Below are 24,589 nucleotides of genomic sequence, written 5' to 3'. Positions count from 1 at the left end.
CTGTTCTCTGACAGTAGCCATGTCATTGCAGAGCTCTGTTGCCATTCAAGTTGGTCCATCTGGGAAACACGGGCACAGTGATGCACTGGTACCACTTCAGGGAGCTAAGTGCCTCTGTCTCTGCATTGTGCTGTGTGAATGAATCAGTTTGTTTAATGCCAGCTTGAGTAACCCTACTGTGACACTTTTTCTGTGCAGTGTTTATTATTTTTATTATTATTACTTTATTATTTATTGTCTTCTGAGCTGATTAAAGTGGTGTGGTTAAGTTGAAAGGGTCCGGTGTCCCTGCCGCAGGAACTTTGTGCTGTAAGGACTAGAGAATGCCCCAGAGACTTCAGAAGGCTGGAAGACTTGGAAATAGAGGGATAAAGCTGATGTACCCTGAAGTTACTGGGCATACAGTAACAGGTCCCTGTCATCTGTCCTTGTCAGCATGCTGTTGAGCCACTGGGTGTGAAGTGAACCTGAAGAGGAGGTAGTGTTAGGAGAGTTCCTTAACAGGAAAGACTTGCCTTGATTTCTAGCTATCAGTTTGCCTGCTAGCAATGAGGTGTGGTATCTTAACTCATTAAGTGGTAAACCCACTGCACTGACTTTATATAGGAATACTGTATAGCCTTTTCAAGATGCAGTCTTGCTAGGTGATTTTATTCCATTGACCAAAGGTCATTTTTTTTCTTAGACTTGTACAGTCCAACTTGAGAGTTAAACAATGTCCTTTGTGTGCTCTAATCTTTTAACATTTGTTTTCACTATTCATTAGGGAAATGCGTGTGTTAATTTCTGAGACCAGAGTGCTAAAGCCCTTCCATACCTCTTCCTCTTCGTTCTTGACTTGGACTGTGATGGCCCGTTACGTGTAGATCCCAGCCAGGGATGTATGTGAATAGATGAGAGTGCCACTCAAGAGTTTTGCTCCATGCTATCCTCAGCACACAGCTGCTGTCCTGCCCTTGTCATCTCGCTATTCTCTGTACTTAGAACTGAAACAGTTGGTTATGAGAATTCAAATACAAGGCCTATCCTTGCAAAGTTAGATGATTCATTTCTGCGAAAGTTGTGGGTTCCCTGTGCGGGGCTTTTTGGTGAACACAGGTATAGTAAAATGCCTTTGGGGAAACTGTGATTCAGTAATTTACTCAAGTGATGTAAATGTGATAAGTGGATAGGGAACTTGTTACATTTTGAGGGAAGAAGAGCTAAGAAAGTATGCAGTTGCTGCTTGTTGTTAGATCACTTCTGGCAGGCAGTTCTGATTGCATGATTACACATGTGCTTTTGGTAGCACTGTTTCAAGACCTAACAAGTTTGTTTTTATTAGCCCAAACATGAACCCCTCGCCATCTTCTGTGACCTCATGGGTGTGGAGTACGAAGAGATGGCCCACTGGCTTTGCCATAGGAAGCTCGCCACTGCCACCGAAACCTACATCAAGCCTATTTCTAAACTTCATGCCATCAATGCCAGAGATGCACTTGCCAAACATATCTATGCTAATCTTTTTAACTGGATTGTAGATCATGTGAACAAAGCCCTTCATTCTGCTGTAAAACAGCATTCATTCATTGGAGTGTTGGACATCTACGGGTGAGTCTTTGTGCCACGGACATAATTACCTCACTGCACAGTGTCTCTGTCTTTATCATGTAGTGCTGTGTGGATTAAACCAAAAACCTTAGCAGCTACTTATTCCATCTGAAAGAAGTAGGTGTTTATTTTGACATTAATCTAAGATCTCTGTCTTGGGTTTCAGGTTTGACATTTATAGTGGGATATTTTTGGCCTTGATAGTTCCTTTATGTATTGCATTGTGGAAAATTACAATAGAATTGTAATCTCAGAGTTCCTTTGGGGGAGCAGTTTTAGGGAGGGCAAAGGTGATTAACATGCTCTCCAGGAGCATCCATCCTTTCTCTATGTTCCTCATCTCCTCCAGCAGCCAGAAGAGGGGGCATTTCTGAATTGCCCTTGTACTGCAGTTTCCCATTTCTCTATCTGCTTCATTGCTTGATATAGCTGGGATAACTTAATGAATTTGGAGAGAAGGACTTTAAAATTATAGGGTCATTTATTTTGGTTTTTTTTTTCACTGCACTAGTAATTTTGAATATCTGCATTTTTTAGATTTGAGACATTTGAGATCAACAGCTTTGAACAGTTCTGTATCAACTATGCCAATGAAAAACTGCAGCAACAGTTCAATATGGTAAGTAGGAAATTACTGGCATTTCCCTTCCCCTTTCCCCTCACCAAAGTCCATTCTGCTAATTGGGTCCCGAGTGGTTAAGATGAATTCCTTCAGTCTATTAGCCAGCTGTCCTGGCCGTGGGCTTTGGGGGATGGGGAAAGATTGTCTATCTCCTAGAAATAGATTTTGTGACTAACTGCTACTCTGGGACTATTTGAAATTCTGATCACAGTAACAATTATAAGACAGAAGCAGTGCTTTGCAATTAAGACCCTGAGATTGCCTGTCAATGAGAGTACTATGTGGATGAACTTGGAGTTAGTTGTGTCTTTGTAACCTCCGATGAGAACCTCTTCACTGACAGCAGTGAGCAGAAGTACACTGCTGGAAGTCTGCCACTTTCATTTTCCTCTGCTGGTGCAACTGGCATTATTTTTTGAGAGTTTACAGCCACCTCGTAAAGTTGATTACTGCTGTGTACTAAGAGGCATCTCTTCTCCCTCCTTCAGAGAGATCACAATTCATTCTCACTCTCTCCTCAGGCTTAGTGATGTTTGTAATTATATATCTTACCTGCAGAATGAGGAACCAAGTTATTTATGCTAGCTGTGTTGCTAGGCTCCACTGCAGTACTGAAATAGCTCTGAACTATATTTACAAATGTACCTCAATGGTGGTGCATATTTGCAGAATTGGATCACCCTGAGCAATTGTTAATCCCAGCAGCGGAGATACATGACTGGAAGTAAGCTGTTTGTCAGAACTGAAGCTGAGCTTTCCAGCTCCAAAAAGTGTTTTCTGTATTTGTACTCCTACAGATGGTTTCAACTCCATAAGCTGGATGTCATAACTGCTAGTTACACAGAATTTCTGAGATCTCTCAGCTTTGCAGCAAAAGCTCAGTCACTGTGAAAGTTATAAGGGTTCAGTTCAGTAATGATCACTCTCCCGATGTTCTCCTCCTGTCTCACGTTTGCTATCAGCACTCATTTCACGAAGGAGAGGGCGAAGGGGCTTTTTTTTGTAGCTACTTTGATTTTCTGATAAGATACCAAAACACCACACTTCTCAACATGTTCCCATAGGACTGATCTCTGCTACCTGGAATGCAGCAGGGAGGCCTAGGGTTGAAGGCTGTTTAGAAAAGGGCTGTCAGTAGCCCTTGTACCAGCTGGGGTTGCTGAAGTACCACGTAGCCTGGCCCCTCACTCCTCCCTCTCTCACCCATCCAACACCTTGTCTCTCTCTGTGGCGGCTTTTGGTGCTGGAGAGAGGAGGATGTAAAAAAGATGGAAGTGGCAGCTTCTGTACTGCTGTTTAAGAAAACTCAACTTCATGGAATTGGAAAATTAAATGAACTTAACAACAACAGTAAGTCTTGGCATGACTAGATATGTCTGAATAGATTGTCAGGACATACCGGCACAGCACAGTTCCTTAGAAAATAAGGACAGTAGCTGTATCTCTACAGGTAAGAACATGGTTCAACATTAAAGTTGTTGTTTCTTTGACAAATGCCACAACTTACACAAACGTGAAACTGTGACAGCTTCTTCATGTACAGCATGGCATTATTTTGTGATGCCATGAACTTCTCCCAGTACTGAGCCATCTGATGTAAAAGCTTTTGTATTTGCTAGGTCTTTCATAACAATCTTCACTCTTTGCTTCCTTAAAATGTCAGGCTTAGGAGGAGGGGATTTTGCACTGTACATTCATAGAGTCACAAACTGTGTAGGTTGGAGGGGACTGTGAGAAGGTACATGGCCCAGTCTGCTGCTCTGAGCAGATCCAGTCAAGAGGGTTGCTCAGGGCCCTCCCGGTCGAGTTCTGACCATCTCCAAGGGTGGAGATTCCACAACTTCTCCAGGCCCCTGTTCCAGCGTTTGACCACCTTCATGGTAAAGATTGCTTTTCCCTATATCAAGTCAGAATTTTCAGTATTCCAGCTTGTACCTTTTACCTCTTGTCTTTCGAGTGGGCACCTCTGAGAATAAGGTAGCTCTGTCTTCTCCATACCCTCCCATTAGACAGCTGTAGACAGCTAAGATCCCCTCTGAGCCTCCACTTCTGCAGGCTGAACAAAGCCAGCTCGCTCAGCCTCTGCTCCCGCGTCGTGTGCCCCAGCGCACCGACCGCCTCGGTAGCCCTCTGCGGTGTGATGATCACCTTGTAAACCAGATGATGTCTGAAGACATTTTTCACCGCATAATTGCTAATTCCTTTACAGTAAAGATACGGTTTTATGTTTTCTTTTAGGATTTAGATAGCTTGGATATGATTCGCCAATAAAATTTTATCATTTACTTTCCTGTCAGGAATTAACTTACCATGTAATGCAGCTGTTAAGTGACCAGCATGTGGAATGACTCCCATGAGCGCTTTCAGGGAGTGCTATTTTGGAAAGGATTGTGTTAAGCTAATGAAATAAAAGCGATAAACTGCTTTGTCAGGATAGTTTTCTGCTATCTTACTGATGTGTGCTGGAGAGCTACAGGGTGTTTATAGACTTCCACTTTGAATTAAGAGGATAATTAAGAACCGTTGTTCTAAGAATACAGGTGTTTGTGTTGGTCCCCTAAATGGTGTCCGCAATGGTGTTGCTTGGTGTTTAGTAAGATATATTCTGAATTTATTTTTGCCTATCAGAGCAGTTAGTATATATTAAAATTTAAATGGGAATAAACATAGTTTAAAATAACTGGAGTCAGCAGTCTTTTTATTTAAAAAATGTGCTTGTGCTATTAAGACCACAATTTGCTTGTTTAATATTTTTTATTATTACTATTATCTTCATTTTTCTGAAGTTTCATTTTATCTCCTATGCATATTTCATTAAAGAGGTTCACCTTTTTATGATTTTTTTCAAATGTTTACAGTTTCATTTTGTTGCCCTTTGTACTAGATAGAATTTCCACAAAGTTTTTTTTAAAGAATTTTGTGTGCTAATAGTCAAAGTCATTCTTTCATGTTTTTGCTGGAGTATATTTTTATGCAATACATTATCTCAGAAAAAAATAGTAGTCATTTGAGAGAAGATGGAACTGTTCTTTTACAAGAAAACACAAAAGTATATGTAGTGAAATTTTATTTGAAATGGAACAGTATTCATAACTTGAAAATCACAAATGTGTGGCACATCCAAATTTATAAATTGCTGTTCCTGTATTTTTCTGGGTTGTGTGTTTTTAAATCAAAACAGCTTATAATAATTGTGGGGCAATATAGTAAAAAGATAGGACAAAATAGACCTTATTTTCAGAGAATACAGAAGAATGCTCTAATTTAGTCTCTTGTTCTTATGCTAGTAAAAAAGGTTAATTCATCTTTCATGCACTTAGTTGTTAAAGGGTTTATTCAGTTAACTCCTTTGTCACTTGATAGCCTGGATTAATGTGCTAAGAAGAATTCAAGTGAGAGTTCTGTGTACTTATTCTGCATTTTATTTCACAGAAAACTCTTTTCTTTTTGCCCTGTAGCATGTCTTTAAATTGGAACAGGAAGAATATATGAAGGAGCAAATACCGTGGACCTTGATTGATTTCTACGACAATCAGCCTTGCATTAACCTCATAGAGGCCAAAATGGGAATTCTGGATCTATTAGATGAGGAGTGTAAGGTGTGTGTTCACAGGCTTTTATAGTGAAAGAAGTCATCAGCCATCCTATTTCTGGAGCCTGACAGGGAAGAGTCATCTGCATATAACCATTGTTTTGACACTCTGCTGTTCAAGTGATTTGGAGAACTTACAGAGCTGCAATTACAGAAGAAGTCTTAGTCATGTGTTTTTTTGTTTTTGTTTTTTTTGTTTTTTTTCCCCCCTCTCCATCCAAGTATCTATAGCTGCTCCTAGGTCTCTGATCAACATTTATTTTGACTGTGGCAACTTTCTCCTTCCTGAGCATAGCAAATGCAGTCTTCGGTTCTGTCAAATTTCTCCTAAGATCACCTCCCACTTGAAGTCTCATCTTTTGTCTTTTATCTTAGATTATATAAGCCATGTAATTGGCACTGTTTCTTTATTGCATGGTGCGTGGTGTCTAATTCAGTGGGATCTCAGCTTGGGGTTTTTGTGTGATAGCATCACAGAATTTCTAGTGATGGTGGTGCAGTTCTGAGCCGCTAAGGTGCTGTGGGACTGCCCCATCTCAGGTAATGTATCTCTTGGGTCCTTGCTTTCCCGTGTGTGACACTGAAAGCATTATTAGCATTGTATGTTCTATATATTTATTTCTAGGTTCTACCTTCTTTCTTCTTCTCCTTCTCTCTCCATTTGGTATTTCAGTAATTCAGTTAAAGGATTCACTCCATAAGCATCAGGGAGAGTCATGGAGAAGGAGGCAGCTGTGGGTGTTGGGGGTCGGTAGCAGGCACTGCACTCAGCCTTAAGCGTGTGAAGTGCAAGTGCGTAGCAGGTTACTTGGTACTGGAAATCACGGAAGTTGCAGTGGAGTTTTAAAGCAAAACATGAAGTATTGTCCCCCATCTTCCTAGTTTCTTTCAGCACTGAAAAATTTTCAAGAAATTTTAAGTGGTGTTATGTGTTCTTTTACATAGATGCCAAAAGGCTCAGATGACACTTGGGCCCAAAAACTATACAATACTCACTTGAATAAATGTGCCCTCTTTGAAAAACCACGTTTGTCAAATAAGGCTTTTATCATCCAACACTTTGCTGACAAGGTAAGGATTTTAATTTTGGTACTTCTTTCCCAGAGTTTGAGTTACTAAGAGTGTGGGGGCAGAGAGGAAAGTTGAGATAAGCAGCTGTTGCAAGCAGTTACCAGGCTGGGATAGCTCCTGACTCAGAATGAAGCTGATGCCTGGAAGCACTTTGAGCGTGCATAGACCAGGCTGTTGGGCTGCTTTCTTGCCTGGTAAAACCTGTCTGCAGACTAGATACAGAGCTCGGTCTGTGGACTGACATACACTTCCACATCTGGTTGTGCCAGAGGTTACCACTCCGCTTGCTCATTACTGTGCCCTTCAAGTTCTTAGGGGTTTCCGCTGATGGCTTTCTCTCCTGGGTCAGACATGGTGAGCCACTTCAGCTCAATCAGTTTAAACAGCAGATTTTGGCTAATGTGATTCAGTTTGATGAAGTTGGTTAGGGAGTGCCTGGCAAGCGTTTCCACTGGCCATGAGGCAGTAGTAATGAGCTGAGGGGCTGATCAGTGGACAGTAGCCTAATTTTCTACTCAGCTTCTTGCAAAGTGTGTGCCTGTCTCTATACCAGAACAGAAGAATGAAGCTGATCTGGCAGCTGTGCAGAACCAGGAGCACAAACAAGAGCTCCTGACTTCTATCACATGCTCTAACCACTAGCCATCCTTTCTTCAAAACATAACAGCTTAGTGTATTTGCAAGTCACAACATAATTGTACAAATTCCAGTTGCACCATAGAAATATGCCTGATGATAGAAAATCATACATCTCACTATATTTTTAGCTAAAGAGCAACGACAAAATGGTGTTGGTTTTGCTGCCATCTTAATGTGCAAACAGGAAAGAGGCTAACACACCCTTCTTACCACTGGAGCAGTATGTACTTTTTCCACCCTTTGCCTCTGCTGCTCAGTGAACAGCTATTTCTAGTAAGCTGGAAGACGAGTAGCTCAGTGCAGTGCATGTTTCATTAGACTCTGACCATGTGCATAATCAGGCTGAGCAACTCTGCAGGTTAAAATTAAACAAAATTAATCCAATTTAAGATAATTGTTCTGTTGAACAAAGAAGCTGGTTGAGAATTTTGTCAGATTTGCCAAATCAGTGCTTAGAAGTATTCTGGGATTCTTATCCATAGCTTTGTATGTGCTGATTTACAGGATTTGAGGCCCTTATTTGCCTCCACTTTATTTCCCCCAGTTCCTTGAATTTGTACCTAGAAGGGAGATCCTGTTCCTGTTGCTTCTAATGTTCCCTTAAGGAAAGTAAACAGTTACAGAAATGTTCTTGTTAGACTCAGGAGTTCTGTTTTCTTTGCTGGATGGGAGAACAGGAAGGACTTAATTAAAATTTCATATACTGTTAAATAGGCTAAACTTCAGTGTTTGAAAATAGGGCTTTCCTATGACTAGTTTGAGGAGTGTGGTCCAAGAAAAGCTAAAAGTAGCTCTAAGCAGGTATTGGCAGAGCTCAAAGCTCTTGTGCGCTATCTGTGCTAAACAATACGTACTTTCACGTATGCTTACGTGAGTGCATACAGACATCTGGAAGGAAAAAAAGAAGCCGTAGCTGGCAGGTTAGTAAACTCGGTGCCTGTCCTGTCCTTGGCTGGAAGAGCGCAGAGACCTTGCTGCCCTCTGGCGGCACCGTGTCAGCCTCCGTCCCTACCGCCCGTTGGCGGTACCCGCAGTAGCAGGGTGGCGTTGGAGTTGTGGCTAGACCTTGGGGAGGTCCTCTGCCTTTTTTCCCCATAGGATATGGGGTTTAATTCTTTGCAGCATTGTGCAAGCATTGTTAAATGGCAGTACTGAAAGGGGGGCTGCTGATGGGCGTCCATCTATCTACTCCGAAAGAACAAAATCTGTTTAAGGGTCTGCTCTTGTAGTTCGTAGTCTGCACTTCTGCTGATACAGGATCCTCCTTCGGACAGTTAGTGTGTGAGACATTTAGATAGCGTTGGACTATTTATGTTAATTAATGTTGAAATTCTAAGGTACAGATTTTTGACAATAGATTTTCTTTTTTGTTCAGCCTTCAATTACAACAGTGATCTCTCAGGTTTTCATTTGAAGGCCTGGCCATTCGTTGGTCCAGGAGAATCCGTGGCCCTGTGAGAGAAGATTGTTGTGTATTGTAACAACATTCAGACTTTTTTTTACCCCTGGAAAAATAGTACATATAAAGCATTTTCATAAAAAGTTGCAGGCAGATTTACTTACTTTATCTCAGCTAGTGAGATGAGATACTTTCTTCTCAGTTACATCTGGGTTTCTCACAGTTTTGCAGCCCTGATAACTTCAACTTGGAGATGTTCAACACAAGTTCTGATTCTTCACCTTTATGGTAACCATTCGATCACGTCTTACCACGGGCATCTCTCTGCAGTGCAATTTGTCTAGTATAACACAACAGTATTATTAATTTCCGCATGGTTTAATGTTTTACACTTTACTGGAAAGCAGTTTCTTTGAGCAAAATCTGTATTTAACAGAAAAATTTGAGGGCTGATATTTTCAATATCCACAAGAATTATCTGTTTTAAATGTGAGTGCTACAGCTGCTGAATTATGTATAAAACATTCCTATTAAACACTTTTAATACTTACTTTTTGTAAAATGACTTTTCAGGTGGAATATCAATGTGAAGGCTTTTTGGAAAAGAATAAGGACACAGTTTATGAAGAACAAATTAAGGTCCTAAAATCAAGTAAGGTTAGTATAAGGATTTTTATTTTCTTTTGCTATTGTGAAGTCCTGAGTTCAGGGTCATTTTCCTATGAAATTTCTCATGAACTTAGGAAAGTTTTGCCTCTTAGTGTCAGATCATCTGAAAATTAGCATAGTTTATGTTTTACTTGGTTATCCTACAAATTTAGAAAGTCCTGTAGCCTGATTTTCCTCCTTGTAAGATCAGTCTATATTTAGCCATGGATTCCAGTGTGTCAAAATTCAAACTTTTTTTTTTAACTGGTATACTATAGTAGTAAAAGAAGGCTTAATAGCCAAGCCCTTGGCTTCTGGGGAGTCTTTTTGTTTATTTTCTTTTTTTTTTAATCTGAAAGTAGAAGCTCCTTGGTTTTGGCCTGAGAATTGAGCAGAAAATCTCTGAAGGAGAGAAAAATTCTGTTCCAGGAAAAAAAATGAGAGGGGAAGGAAATCTACAGGGGCTGAGGATATGGACCGTTAGTTACTGAGTCTTGCCTTTTTGATATTTATGAAGAGCTACATCTGAATTGAAAAATATTGCATGAAGGAATATTATAGAACAGGTGCTCAGTGGCAATTGCCTACTTTATGGCAGAAATGCTAGTTGTGCTCTTCTGAAATGTAAAAGCAATTAACTCAACATTGCCTTATGATGGCTGTTGGGAATTTGCTAGCTCTAATGTCCCAGAAAGCTTGGTGTCAAGGACAGACTATATACAATTATCAGGGCAGTGCAATTACTGTTCTATCAGGAAATCCAACTTTTTTTTTTTTTTAATCTGTATATATTCTGAGCGGATATATGAAGTTAAATGATTAAAACATGTAGTATAATGAAAAACTACAGCAAACTTTCCACTGAGAAATGTTGAAATGTTTTGAGTTGACATCAGGTGCTGTGTCTTTGTGAGGCACTGTGGTATCTCCTGGGAGCTGGCATGGTCCGGGCTGTGCCGCAAAGTGGCAGTGCCTCTGTCCAAGCAGTGGTGCAGGGCACTCTGGGGGATGTAGTCCAGTACGAAAAGGAGGATGGACACACAGCTCCCATAAAAGCATAGTGACAGCTTGGGCAGATTAAGTAGGCTGAGTCAATTCAGTCAGAGCATTAGGAAACAACATGTTTTTCCCCAGTGGAAAATTTTACCAAAATCAATGTTTTCCACAGAAAAATTCAATTGTGAAGGAAATACATCTTTCGAAAGGAGAATGTTTCATTTGTATTTTTCAGAAGGCTCTCTTTGTTAGTAATTGCAGTAGGATTATATTTCTGATTTTTAATTTGTTTTGTTGCTTTCTTCTGGGTCTGCTGTACAAATTCAACAGAAGGTAATTCTAAATTGAATGCATCATTTGTCATCCTACTCATGCATAATGTTGCTTCTAGGGACTTGAGCATAGAGCTAAAATGTTTCTTTGCTCTCCAATGTGCATGACACGCATGCTTCTCTTGGCAGCCTCTGTAGTGTTGAGCTGTATATATTGACTTCCTCTATAAATCCACCCACAGGATCTATTTGAACTAGTTCAGTTTCCATGCATGTTGTCATGAAAGTAGTATGATAGTTGTTGCCTTTTCTGCTTGCTACTGGCATGTTGTTAAAATCTTCCTGTTGTTGTTCTGTATTGAAAGAAATGGTCTGTTAGATTATGTTGGCAGCATGTCTGTTAAGTGATCTGAAAAATTCACAGGGGGAAGAATGCTTGCTTGTTTTCTACCATGTGAATTATCTGCCCTTTGATCAGTGTTTGCCCCCTCTTTGAACATTGCTAGTGTTCTGTGAAACCAAGAAAACTGATGAGATAGTAAAAACCAAAACCAAAACAAAACATAAACACCGCCACAGCGTGGATCTTCTCAGCAGTACTCTCCTGTTGTTCACCTCTGCTGCTGAAGGCCGTACACTGCTCCTTTCTTCTGTGTGCAATAACTGAGGCAGTATCTGTGAAAATGGTGACTTTGAAAGGCACTTGCCCATTTTTACGGGCAAACTTTCCCGGGGGTGGAAGGAGGGAGTGAGACTTATGTACTTGATTCCCGAGATGATCTGGTCCATCAGCAATCCGGACACTGGGGGACACCCTCCCTGCACCCTGCTGTGTTAGAGCATCAGTAGTTTCCTTGGAGGCAAAGCATATTTGGATTCAAATAAGTTTCCATACGTGATGGAAAGACTTGGTGGTGTAGCTCAGATGGCTGAGCACACAGATTCACTCCAGCTGACTGCAGGTGGCTGAGCGAGGTGCTGGTGGCCCCGTCATCCGAAGCTCTGTATTGAGTCAGTGGAAGGAGATGGGCTAAATCACCCTCTGGAGATGTCATTCTTCCATCAACTAAAGAGGTAGTCTGAGGTGACTGTTCCTAATCTGGCAGACTCAGGTGAGATAAGGCTGAGCTATGATATTCCTTTTTTAGTTTAAGGATTTAGGATATCTTTGTGGCATTCACAGTCGTCATATTCTGCTGGAGTGCTGTGCTAGATGCTACTGAGGAATGTTTGATGCCTTCTGCTAGTCCATCTGGTACAACCACTGAGCACAAATATCATTTTGTTGCACAGCATGTTTCATTGGATATCATGCATGCTCACCAAGTTTTATAAGGCAAAACCAATTTTTTTATTTTTTAGGTTGTACTTAGCTCAAGCACTTTCTAGTACTGAAAATTGAATGCTCCTATCTCTTGGGAGAAAATGCACAGATGCTAGATAAAAGATTATTCGTTGACAGGTAGAGAAGTTCAGATTTTCTTATTCTTATAATGCTTCTGAAGTGATAAAGTTGTCAGTAGAAAGACCTGGTGATATTATTTGTAGTTACAAGTTACTTCAAAGCAGCTATTATATTTGGGTGTATTTTGTAGCCATTTATAGAAAGGGAACCAGAAGCCCTGGATGATATTTGGGAAGGTTTTTCAATTTTTTCTTCCATTCCCACTGGCCCAAGAACAGATCTTCAGTCAGATGAGTTTGGCTGCTGTTTTTTTAGTTGATGGTTGCTCTTTTAAGTTGATTATTTCATTTTAGAGTGATAAAGCAGGGATATTCTTTGTTGCCTTTTGGGTTATTCAGTGTCATGTCCTAGATATTTCTCAATCACAAAGGAGTCGTATGCATCACTGGAATATGAGAGGACCATTTTGTTTCCTTCTAACATCAAAGCAGCTATATATAATTGCAATTGGCACTTAGGAAACTGCTCTCGGTATCTAACAGTTTCACATGGAAGCTATTGCTGGCTCTATAAAGAAACTCAAATCAGAATTTTACCTTCAGAAGGAGACTCACTGATCAAAACCATGAAATTGTTAGTAGTGTATCACTAGTCAACTCACTGCAGTAGCAGCTTAAATGCTTTTTTGCATTTGTCCTCATTTCCCCACATGGGATAGAAGAAAACAGTGCTTATAGAAACTGAGCTTGGATTCTAACATCTAAATACAAAAGAGTAGAATCACTTACTGGATTCTTAACCATCTCATTTTTTCTACTATTAAACCAGTTTAAGCTGCTAGCAGAGTTATTCCAGGATGAGGAGAAGGTCCTCAGTCCCACGTCAGCAGCCCCTTCAGGCCGTGTGCCATTGTCTCGAACTGTTATAAAACCAGCCAAGACCAGGCCGGGTCAAACCAGCAAGGAGCATAAGAAAACTGTGGGACATCAGGTGAGTTTGGAGATGTAACTCTATTAAATAATCTCTCCCTTTAACTAATGTCTGATAGGTCTTAGGGTGTGCTGCTGCTTCTTGTGATCTCTTGTGATTGTGAGACAGCTGCAGTTGCTTTTGACTAAAGTTTGGAGCAAATGTACCATAACTGCTAACACATTTTGGGTCAGAATTTTTGAGAGCTCAGTTCTCATTATGATGCCAAAATAGAAGCTCATGTTTTTCAAAACAGATTTAGCACGCTGGATGCTGAGCAGCTTTAAAATCTCACAGTGGGTCTTTTTGATCACGTGCCACATCCTTTGACTTCAAAAGTAGGAGTTCAGTCCCCAGAAAACTTGGCTCTAACTATCAATGGGCTAAACATAAAATATCCATGCAAAATTTGCCAGAATTAAAATAATAGTATCCAGATCAGTATGACTGGGGAACTAATTTCTTCCTTGTTACTTTCCACCTAAAAAATCAGATTTAATAGGTATTTTCTCAGGATTGTCATGTCCCCAGTTAGTGCTTTGCAGATGATAGATTGTTCCTTGGACTATACAGAGGAGCCAGGGGGAAATTTTGAGAGTTAGGAGCTTGTTTTTTATCTGCTTGCCAGCTTGTACCACTTCTCTAGTGAGTAGTTGCCTCCTGTTTTGCCTGGAGCTTCTAGGAGGCCTGCATGGATAACTGTTTTTATGCTATTGTAGGAGAGCCTGGAAGTGTACCATATAAATTGGTAACACACTAATGCCTATACTTCGGAAAGACAAGAGAGACTTAGTAGAGGGGCAGGGCTATAGCTTCAGATCATTCAGTCATGGTAAAAAGCCTTCAAGGTCACCATTGTTTCTGAAGTCTACAAACAGTAATATATCCAGAAAGAGTCTGTTATCACAGATACAGATATAGCAGAGCTGTGTTACCACCGTAGAAAAAGCAAATGATTTCAAAAGAGAAGAGTCACGAACCCCATCAATTTGTCAGTGCTTCTTCCATCTCTTCTTGTGGAAAAGATGATTTATTCTGTGTGATGTGGATAGCTTATATTCAAAATCTAGTGTCAGCCAAATACTTGGAAAGCAGGATGATCATAGAGTCCAGCAGTAAAGAAAAAAAATCGTGGAGTTGAGAATTGTTGACAAAATGCTGGAGCTACAGCCAAGTATTACAGGACCTGTCCAGACTGCTCCAAAATACATGTGGACTGCAAGGAGTCTCCATGCCCAGAGAGCATGAGCTTTTTGTGTCTGAGTCCCAGCCAAATCTTGAAGGTGAAGCAGCCACATCTCTTAGGTTCTGAAAATCCTAATAAAAGCTACAAAAATGCCTGACCTTTGTCCATTGGCTTGGGATGATAATCAGTGAAAGATATTAGCACAATATATGTGTACAATGTCATGCTCTAGTCAGACTGCTAAATGAGGGGATTCAGAGAATGTTTGAGCTTGGATATTCATAATCTTTTGGGGGACCTTTCCCAAACAAGCTGTGTCAAGCTATGGGTGGAAATAGGAATGGTTATTCATGCTGCTGTACAGAACACAAATTTCCTTGGTGTATGTTAGTGGCATAGACTGCAAATTACAATATTCTGCAATTCATGCCAGAGAACCTAGTTAACTTTTTAATTTGAGCTTCATTTCTCATTTTGTAGACAGATCATATCTTGAGGATGGTAGAGGCTTAACAATTTTGTTGTCAGACTGAAACTGAGATGAGATGTAGGGGTACTCTCATACCACTCCTATTAATCTACTATGTGTGTTGTTTTATATATTTTAAAGAAAACTAATACAAAAATGAATGTTTGTTTCATATTCTGCTTATGAACATAGGATGTTTTGGAATCATAAGTTCAAGAGAAAGAGAGGAATTGATAAAAATACACATTTAAAACAACTAGGATGTGTTTTCATAGTTTTCCCTATATATTAGGGTACTCTGCTGGATAAATTGCAACTATATATTGTTGGAAGGATATACTTTTGAGAATGTTGATGTTTTGCTACAAATGCAGCGTATTTTTGGTCATGATACTTTTTTAAAAGTAAGCTCTTAAAACTCTCAAGTATTGGACGTTCGGAGTTGTCCCCAGTAGGTGTGACATTGGGGTCAGTGAGGCTAAAGAAATTGATATTTTTTTTACTACTCTCTTGATTTTTAAACTTGATTTTAAATTGACTTAAAATTAAAGGGCTATTTAATCTGCTGTGAGGTTTAATCATGATGAGATGGATTAAACAAAGATTAGGGTAAATGAGACAGTCAAAAGCTGAAAATAACTCAGCCTATCATGTATGTTTTTCTGTAATTTGTCATGTGCCTATAGGGTAGTTTTACTCCCATAAAGGTTAACATTTAGAAATCTCACTGTAACACAATTCACTCAAACATGGAATCTGAAACTGTAATATCTATTGCCATAACAAAAACAAGTTGGTGCTGTGTTTGCTACCACAAACGCTATGACAAATAAGGAAGTATCCTTAGATCCCTTTTCTGAGATTATTTCAAACATGACTGAGCTCGTTGAGGTTATTCCCTGATAATTTTCCCTTTTTCTTCTTCATAAAGTTTCGAAACTCACTTCATCTGCTGATGGAAACCCTCAATGCTACGACTCCACACTACGTGCGTTGTATTAAGCCAAACGACTTCAAGTTTCCGTTCACGTAAGTTGGGTCACGTGTGGTTCGTGTAGGCCTGACTCTGAGTGGGGGGAATGGCCCCAGTGCTTGGAGGATCACGGCTCTGCTAGCCGTTGCTCACTCAGGAGTGAAGAGTGGTATGTCTCATTTCTGTTGTTGTATGTCTACTGTGTGTGTACATGTACTTAGAGAAGGAGGTGTTTTGGGCTGAACAGAGAGAGAAGTACTTTCTGAGATGTATTTTTTCCATTATGACATAGGAGGAAAAATATCTGTAACTTCATTGTTTCCTGTTTTGAACTTGACTGATAGTTTGCACTCCTTGAGTTCACTTGACATTTGCATTCTTTGATTGGAATCTGTTTTTGCACATCCCAATGACTTATTCTTTATCTTTTTTTTATGTATGAAATTGCTTAGAGCTTTCCTCAGAAGTCTGCTGATGGGCTCCTTTTATTCTTAAATAGATTTGATGAAAAGCGGGCAGTACAGCAGCTTAGGGCTTGCGGTGTCCTGGAAACCATCCGAATCAGTGCAGCTGGCTTCCCTTCAAGGTATATTTGTTTTTTTCTAGATTACTTTTGGCAGCACTTATTCTTGTTGGGAGAGGTGTTTCACTGTTTGGACTGACCCTGACTCTGTTTTATGGCACAGGTGGACATACCAAGAGTTCTTCAGCCGTTACCGTGTTCTGATGAAGCAGAGAGATGTCCTTAGTGACCGAAAACAGACATGTAAAAATGTCCTGGAGAAGCTGATTCTGGTACTAGACTCAGTGCTTAGAATCTTTGGAATCTGAAGGGATAAAGATAGCTTCCCCTTACTAGCTTGTAAATAATTACACTGTTTTAGTATTTTATAAAACTACTAAACAACCAATATTAGCACAAGAAGTCATAGGTTTTCTAAATGTTATGTTAGTTGTTCATCATTCTTTTGAAGCTGTAGGGCTTGGCTCCTACTAAAGACAAGCAGTTCTTACTATAATAAAATAAAATAGGCTCTCTTAGGAGTATAGCTCCAGTATTACTGTATGGGGAGTGTGGTTTGAATTTACCAGTGTATCAGAGGAAAGGAAGACAGTGATTTTAAATGTGGGTGGGTTGAGGGTGAGCATTACCGTGATTAACAGCAGGGTATATTAACTCTGAAGGTTATCTGGAGGCTTTCTAATGTGGAGCTGTTTCTGTCTTGTTATACGTGTTTGGGTCTTTCACTCTCCTCCTCTCAGCTCCTATGATAGTCAAACTTTTTCATTCCTATAGTCTTCTCGCCATTGCCTGCCTGCTTAGCCCAAGGGCCTTTCTCATGCCTCACCAGCCTCTTGCTCTACCTCCTATCTCCTATTGCAGCCCTGTATTTGCAGGCTATGCCATCAAAAGCATTGGAGTTGCACCTGAGCTCATATGGTTCCTCAGGATTTACCCATTTCTTAAGGCCTGAGGAGTGGTGGGGGGAAGGCAGGCTCCAAAGAGACAGTTCTAGTCATTTCTCAAGTAGAAGGTCAGTCAGTAGAAGGACTTAGGAGTATAAGTTAGGAAGAAAAAGAAACAAAGTTTACTGAAGGTATAAAAGCAAGAAGGTCTACCTTGCTGAGATGCAAAGCCAGTGTGTGGAAGTTTATGAAAAGAAAAAGAAAATACTATGCAGGCCTGTTGGGGCTTGGCTTTTGTCGTTCTGGGTCTGTGGTTGAACTTAACTGTTTTTTTTTTTTTTTTTTCAATATAAATTTAGTGTGTGTGTGTGTGTGTGTGTGTGTGTGTGTACTTTTACATACATACATATATCTATAAAAAAATAAAAATACCATGAAATGCCAAATACATCCTAAGCTGTAGCTCTTTGACTGCCATTCTTTCAACCTGACATCAAATAATCAACACATTTTTTTTGTTATCTTACCTTTGTATATTTTCAGTATTTTCCTTGAATGAGTATTATAACCATCTAGAAATAGAATGCTATTCTCTTTCTGTTTTAGTTCTGAAAGTTCAGATGTGTTTGAGTAGCATAGATATGTTTTATTCTGGCTTAGTCCTTAGCGCAGTAAATGATAAGTACATGTTTGAAGCCCCAGCTGTCTCATTTATATGGTATAGTATGGTTGAAGACTGACCACTCAGAGGAGGAGAGGTGGAGAGAAATTGCAAATGTACATTGCTTTCATCTTCTGGGCCACTTCTTCACCTCCCCTACTCTCCAAGTCTCTTACAAACTTTGTTGCATTCTTGTCTAAGCAAAATCCTCATATTTTATTCCCTAAGGCCCTACGTGTAGCCTTATTGTATTTATTTGAGTCACACAGAGAAAATAGTAGAATTAAATACTCTCCTCCACTAGCTAATTTAAGTCTAGATTTACTTGAAATATTACACAGATCATTTTACCTCTTTACTAACTGTACTTTCATTTAGCCTTCATGCCTTTTCTTTTCTTTTTTTTTTTTATCCACTAACATTTAATCCTGTAACTGATCATCTTTTTACCTTTGAAAATAGGACAAGGATAAGTACCAGTTTGGTAAGACAAAAATATTTTTCCGGGCTGGTCAAGTAGCCTATCTGGAAAAAATAAGGGCAGATAAGTTGAGAGCTGCCTGTATCCGCATCCAAAAGACGATCCGAGGCTGGCTGATGCGAAAGAAGTACATGCGTATGAGGAAGGCTGCCATCACCATTCAGAGATATGTCAGAGGGTACCAAGCACGATGGTAAGCAATACTCTTGGGAAAACCCACACTAGCCTCAATTCAGATCCCTTTAAGTAGGACATTTAAATGTGATACGTTTGCCCTCTCCTTCTTATACTGGTTGAGAGGAAATGATTTTCCAGTGGAATGAAGGAAAAAGAATATAATGAGTATATCTCTCCTTCCTGTTTCTGACCTTCATAAGGGGACGGTAACTTTCTGGCTGCGTGATGCTTAGAACAGTGTGTTGTTAGCTGAAGTAGAATAAAAGGACTATTAGGAGATGTCTGCAAGGATATTAGGAGATGTCTGCAAGTGAGGAAAAGCAGGACTCTTGGCTGAATTCTTATTGCCCAGCTTCTACTACACTCCTAGTTTGGTCTGTCTGTACTGCTGGAGAAGCCATTGCTCATGCAGGGTGAGGGGAGGTAGATCCACTAGAATCATCCTTTGGATCGATGAGTGAGGGATGGCCCTGAATGGGCCCAGGAAAAGCACAGGAGGATGGGTAGTATCATTCAAAGGCAAGGTGGGTACGAGGACTGTAAAAATCTACCTTTGGAAGGAGTATCAGGATACTGTGTAATTCTCTTGCTGAGAGAACAAACATTTTCTACAGCTAGGAGTTAGGAGAGGAAATCTGGAAGGTGGCATAGTGGAAATAGCTTTAAAGCTGGAGAAAAGGTGATGAGAAATGAAGCTGAATTTGTCTGTCAGTTCTATAGCACAGTTCTCAGAGGAAGTGAAGACATTTCCTTGACAAACTTGCAAGGTTTCTGTTCATTTGTTATTCTGTCATGTTGCCATATGGTAGAATAGGAAGTAAATATGCTGTACCTCTGATGACATTAGGAAGAAACTGAAGTAGAATATGCAACTCTTAAGAAAGAGAGTAAAGTTATGGGATGTAAAATAGTATTCAGGAGTGGGAAAATAGTTACAGGTATAATCTGTAATCTTTTTCTTGATTAGCTATGCCACGTTCCTACGGAGAACACGGGCTGCCATCACTATTCAGAAGTTCCAGCGCATGTATGTTGTCCGCAAAAGATACCAATGCATGCGAGCTGCCACTATTGCTCTTCAGGCTCTCCTAAGAGGTTACGTGGCCAGGAACAAATACCAAATGGTAAGAAATCCTAATGTGTTACTACTTCACTGTAGCTTCATTCCCACATACCTTCAGGACAAAGCTGTTCTATGGTGTCCCCTGGAGAGTCTGAAATATTTGTGTGCACATTGTTATGCATGATGCACAAACAAGATACCAAAGCATGGACTGAAGCACAGCACCTGGAAATGAGAAGGATCTGGTACTGCAGTCAGTGAACTAGTCATTTTAGAGATGCTCACTTGGCATCTAACCTGAATGCACCTAGATTGTGCAGTCAGTGGAGCATCTAGCAGGGATTTAGAGCACTTCTCTTGAGAAAGTTTTTTCATTCATTATATAGAAAGTTGAGGCTCTTAAAATAAATACTGAAAATCTGCTTGTGTGAATATGCCTTCATGAATCCAAATTAGTATTGCTCACGTTAACATAGATACGATGCACTGCTCTTCCAATTCCATCCCTAATTTCAGTGATTTCGTGAAATGGTGTAAGGGTTGATAGAATATACTGAATGAGATTAATGTTAGTAAGCAGATACCCGTAAAAATAGGAGATTAAAACTTTAGCTTGTTTGGGGAGTTTTATGTGTTAATGCTGGATTCATTTTGGAGAGAAATTGATATAACCCTGTCCTTGCGTATTGATAACATTTTCCTTACTATCCTTGGTAAAAAAAATAAAAATTCCTTTGAGAAATTAGAATTTATTCTTCAGTGGTTACTGGACTGGAAACCAAATTATGGTTCAAAAGGTTAGACCGTAAAATGCCAGCATTTTTCATGGCTCTTTTGTCTATGAGAATTGTATAGAACTAGGTTCAAAGGTCAGCTTATATTTCACTGAAAAGTTATCCAAAGGGTTCTTTTTTTTTCTCAAACAGATATGAAAGGTATATAACCCAAAAGTTAATTAGTGCTTATGTTCCACATGTTTATTTGTTTTAAAGTTACAGTCATATGTGTATGGGTCTACATAGCATCTGAACATACATTAACCAGGAGGTTTGAAAACAAGCAACCCCCCAATCAGAATTTCTAGGTAGTATGTTTTGCTCCCTGTGCTTGGCTCAGCTGTCTTTTTTTATAGGTATGTATTTGCCTTTTTATTAGAATTTTTAGCATTTTCAGTGTTATAAACCATATTTTATGCTGTTACAAGATATCAGACATGTTTTTAACAGTAATCTGACAGATGTGATTCAGCTAATCTACAGAAAGGAATAAACTTCATGTTATATTGAGATAGATCACATCAATATGTGGACTGAAGGCCACCCTTAGGAAACTGGGAGATGATTCTGTATGCCTGAAATTAGTCATGTGAGTGATATACACAGCCTCTGTCCTGTAGCACAGTGCTTTATAAACCTGTTACATTCCCTTTTAATAGGGATGGCAGATTTCTAGAGGGGTCACTGTAAGAGGTGGTCGGGCTTGCCTGTCAGGGAATATCCCCCTAGAACAATGAATTGTTCACTGTAGTAAAACATGAAATTCTGGTAATGCAGGTGGAATGTGTATTAAATGTCTTATGTGTAGTGTGTACACATTGTCCTCGGAAGGTGGAATTTTGTTAAAACTCAGATGCAGGGATGGCTTTAGAAAGAAACACAAGTTCTGTCATACTAACATTAACATGGTGGTTCTGAAATTCTTGACGATTGCAACTGAGCGAAACTGAAAAATTGGCCTATGACAATACAATTGGGTTGAACTATGACTCTATAAGTAATATATGGTACTTGTGTTGTTCATTAGGGTTGTGAAAGGTATCTGTTGTTGTTTTTATAACAGAAGGTATGTGTCACATGACTAATACAAGGAATTTAAAATGGTTGAATCATCTAGTTCATACGTCGTGGGGGAAGAAGCTGCTGTGTGTGTTTGTCAGTCGGACAAGGAGTTGGGTTCCTCCACAGCTTTTACATAAGCTCTCCTGGGAAATACCTCATAAATTAAGTAAATTTTCTGATACTCCCATCTTACTTTGGAGTGTACTGTTTCATCATTGGATTACATGTGTATAAGAATTCCCTGGCAGATGAGGACCATCCCTACAGAATGGAGGTATTTTATGTGACCTGTAGCTTTCAAACTTGAGGTGAAAATATTGTTGAAAACGAATTGTATGTGAGTTATTAAGGCATCTGCAGGTAACCTGAAGAACTACTCCAGTAAATGTGTAAGAAGGGAAACAGGAGTCAGGAAAGCTAACTGCATGCCATATGCTCGGAAGGACTTTGATTTTGACCTTCTGTACTTTTAACAGATCTATTTCTTTACCTAGGTGTGTTACTTAATCTAGTGCTGTTATTTCAGTTCCTCAATTTTTCTTTAAAAATAAATGGCTAAGGCAGAAAGTTTGTTTATCTTACAATCTTGCCATTGAGCCCTTTTGATTCATTGATCTGAAAGTGTAACACTTGTAACACGTTTCGGTTTGTTTGCTATGAAATTTAAAAGAAAATTTTCTTAGACTACCACTTTGTTTTATCAGTTGTTCTTCAAAAATGATTTAAATTTTTTTGCACCTCAAAGTTATGGGTGAAATTTCCCTCATGAAATAGGTTGGAATTAGTACAATATAGGATTTCTGATTAGAATAAATGGAGAGAAAAGTATTTTTCCATGCAGGCTAGTCTAAGAAATTCCCCAAAAAGGGGAAAAATGGAAAATGGAATGGAACTTGTAGTCTACTCAGCTAGACTACAGCTGTTGTTAGCAGCCACTATAACGTACTCTAGATTGTAGCCTGTAATAGTTGCATTGTGTGTCAAGTGTGGCTTTAAACTGCATATTGATGAAGCCTATGCTGCATATGTCAATGTTTTTAAGAATTTTCAAGATGAAAGATACAGTAAAAAAAAAGAAAAGAAAAGAAAAGAAAAAGAAAAAACACTCAACACCAAGTCGTCATCTGGATTGTATTTTGTAATCTTGCCAATAGGTACCATATAGTTTCGTAATTAGCCTGGATCTGACATCAACACAAAGGAATGTCCAGTTTTTCAATATATTCCCAGTTCCTTCTTTACATATTTTTCATCTAATTCCTGCCTTGTCTTCTTCCTTATCCCCATCCTTTTTTCCCTTTTACTTTTTTAAAATCCATTCCATATTAATTTCCTGTTACTCCACCAGCAGTTTCTCTTTTCAGGCTGAGTTATCATCACCTTTACACCTCTCATTATGGAGTCCGCTTAACTGAGCAGGTGTAGTTTGCAACTCTAATGCCCCTTGTGCTGTTTTTCTTAACTGTAGATGCTTCGGGAGCACAAGTCTATTATTATTCAGAAACATGTAAGAGGCTGGCTGGCTCGAGTGCACTACCAAAGGACCTTGAAGGCAATTGTTTACTTGCAATGCTGCTACCGGCGCATGATGGCCAAGAGGGAGCTAAAGAAACTGAAGATAGAGGCCCGGTCTGTAGAACGCTACAAGAAGCTTCACATTGGTTTGGAGAACAAGATTATGCAGCTGCAACGGAAAATTGATGAGCAGGTAAGGGCTCCCTGCTCAGGGAAGATATTTGGAAGTCCTGTGTCATCTTCCTCAATAGCACTGTGGGCATTCACTGAAAAATGCACTGAATTTTCATTGTAGGGGATCAGGTTTTTTCTTTGCTGAAGAACATTGATAGGTGAGACGGGGAGACCACAGTAGTACTGAAACAGAACATCCATTTGTATCTCTCAGCAACACTGAGAGAAAACATCTGCTCCTTTAGCTTCAGTGTTTCCTCTGAAGCGCTTCAGTTGTTCTGTTTTAAGGGGAAGGTGAGATGATCGTGTTGGATGTATGTGGGCTTTCTGTCTGATCTGAGTTCAGGACATTAATGTGCAGGCTTAGAGACTGGACTGTTCTGTCACCTCTTTAAGCAATTCTGCAAAAACAAACTGAAGCTTTTTGGAAATGAGGAAACTGCTCTTTTGCTCTCCCGTCTGGGTATATTCTGTAGGCAGATAGAAGGCCCCCATAATCCAGAAGATTTTCAACTGCTGCTCTATCTGTGTTGTGTTTTGCAAAGAACAAAGAATACAAATCTTTGCTGGAGAAGCTGAGCAGCCTGGAGATCACGTACAGTACGGAGACAGAGAGGCTGCGGAACGATGTGGAAAGGCTTCGGATGAGTGAGGAGGAGGCTAAGAATGCGACCAACCGTGTCCTCAGCCTTCAGGAGGAGATCGCCAAGCTCCGGAAGGAGCTGCACCAAACTCAGTCTGAGAAGAAGACCATCGAGGAATGGGCAGACAAATACAAACATGAAACTGAGCAGGCAAGTGTGCAGTCCCCAAATACTACAGTTAGGCATAATCTGTTTTTTCTGCAATCCCTTTTATTCCACTGTTGCTGACATCTTATTAATGGAGTTTAGCATCTTATTTAGGGTTTGAAATTGTCCCTTTTTTTCTCCATTGTTTCTGCGGGAGGATGCAGCACAGGCAGCAATGTGCAGTGTTTCAGTGAAGCATCCCTAAAAGAAGCCTCAATGTACCGTTGCTTTAGATAGATCTCAGAACCCTTAAGAACAATCCTGCTGCTGCTTCCTTGCTTGTCCATGTCTCAGGTTTTTGACCGGTAACATTTTCGTACGTGGCATTCATAGCCGACATCAGACAGGAGGTATGTTACTGCAAAGCACAGAAATAAAGCAAGTGCTCTTATTTGTTCATGTTTCTAGGTGCTTTGCATGAGAAAATTTACAGAGGCCTTACCTTGTTCAGTTGTGTGGCTGATATTTTTACAATATTTTTAAGTAATGTTATACCTGAACAACTCTAAATAGGCTTAGTACCTAAGTAACCGCATCTATGCTAGAGGAATATATTAAATCTATATTTCATATATAAATATAGGTATTACATCCATCTGTTCAGGTTTTAATATTGAAAATATTTGCAAGTCCAAATAGCCAAGCTCACTC

The 24,589-nt window shown here is 39.7% G+C and overlaps 1 protein-coding gene across 2 annotated transcripts in view; it reads left to right on the top strand.

Moving 5' to 3' along the window:
- MYO5A (myosin VA) overlaps nucleotides 1-24,589 on the top strand; it is a 116,968-nt gene that overhangs the window by 63,664 nt on the left and 28,715 nt on the right. For both annotated transcript variants that reach the window (XM_064517380.1, XM_064517379.1), the window contains exons 10-22: nucleotides 1,325-1,590; nucleotides 2,128-2,209; nucleotides 5,671-5,811; nucleotides 6,750-6,875; nucleotides 9,487-9,570; nucleotides 13,063-13,224; nucleotides 15,790-15,887; nucleotides 16,331-16,417; nucleotides 16,518-16,626; nucleotides 18,362-18,573; nucleotides 19,525-19,681; nucleotides 22,927-23,166; nucleotides 23,693-23,941. In XM_064517380.1, coding sequence (XP_064373450.1) covers nucleotides 1,325-1,590; nucleotides 2,128-2,209; nucleotides 5,671-5,811; nucleotides 6,750-6,875; nucleotides 9,487-9,570; nucleotides 13,063-13,224; nucleotides 15,790-15,887; nucleotides 16,331-16,417; nucleotides 16,518-16,626; nucleotides 18,362-18,573; nucleotides 19,525-19,681; nucleotides 22,927-23,166; nucleotides 23,693-23,941 — 2,013 coding nt within the window. The remainder of the gene's footprint in view (nucleotides 1-1,324; nucleotides 1,591-2,127; nucleotides 2,210-5,670; nucleotides 5,812-6,749; nucleotides 6,876-9,486; nucleotides 9,571-13,062; nucleotides 13,225-15,789; nucleotides 15,888-16,330; nucleotides 16,418-16,517; nucleotides 16,627-18,361; nucleotides 18,574-19,524; nucleotides 19,682-22,926; nucleotides 23,167-23,692; nucleotides 23,942-24,589) is intronic.

Source organism: Dromaius novaehollandiae, chromosome 10 (assembly GCF_036370855.1).
Source record: "Dromaius novaehollandiae isolate bDroNov1 chromosome 10, bDroNov1.hap1, whole genome shotgun sequence".
In the NCBI taxonomy this organism is placed as follows: domain Eukaryota; kingdom Metazoa; phylum Chordata; class Aves; order Casuariiformes; family Dromaiidae; genus Dromaius; species Dromaius novaehollandiae.
This window is presented reverse-complemented; position numbering and strand designations above follow the sequence as displayed.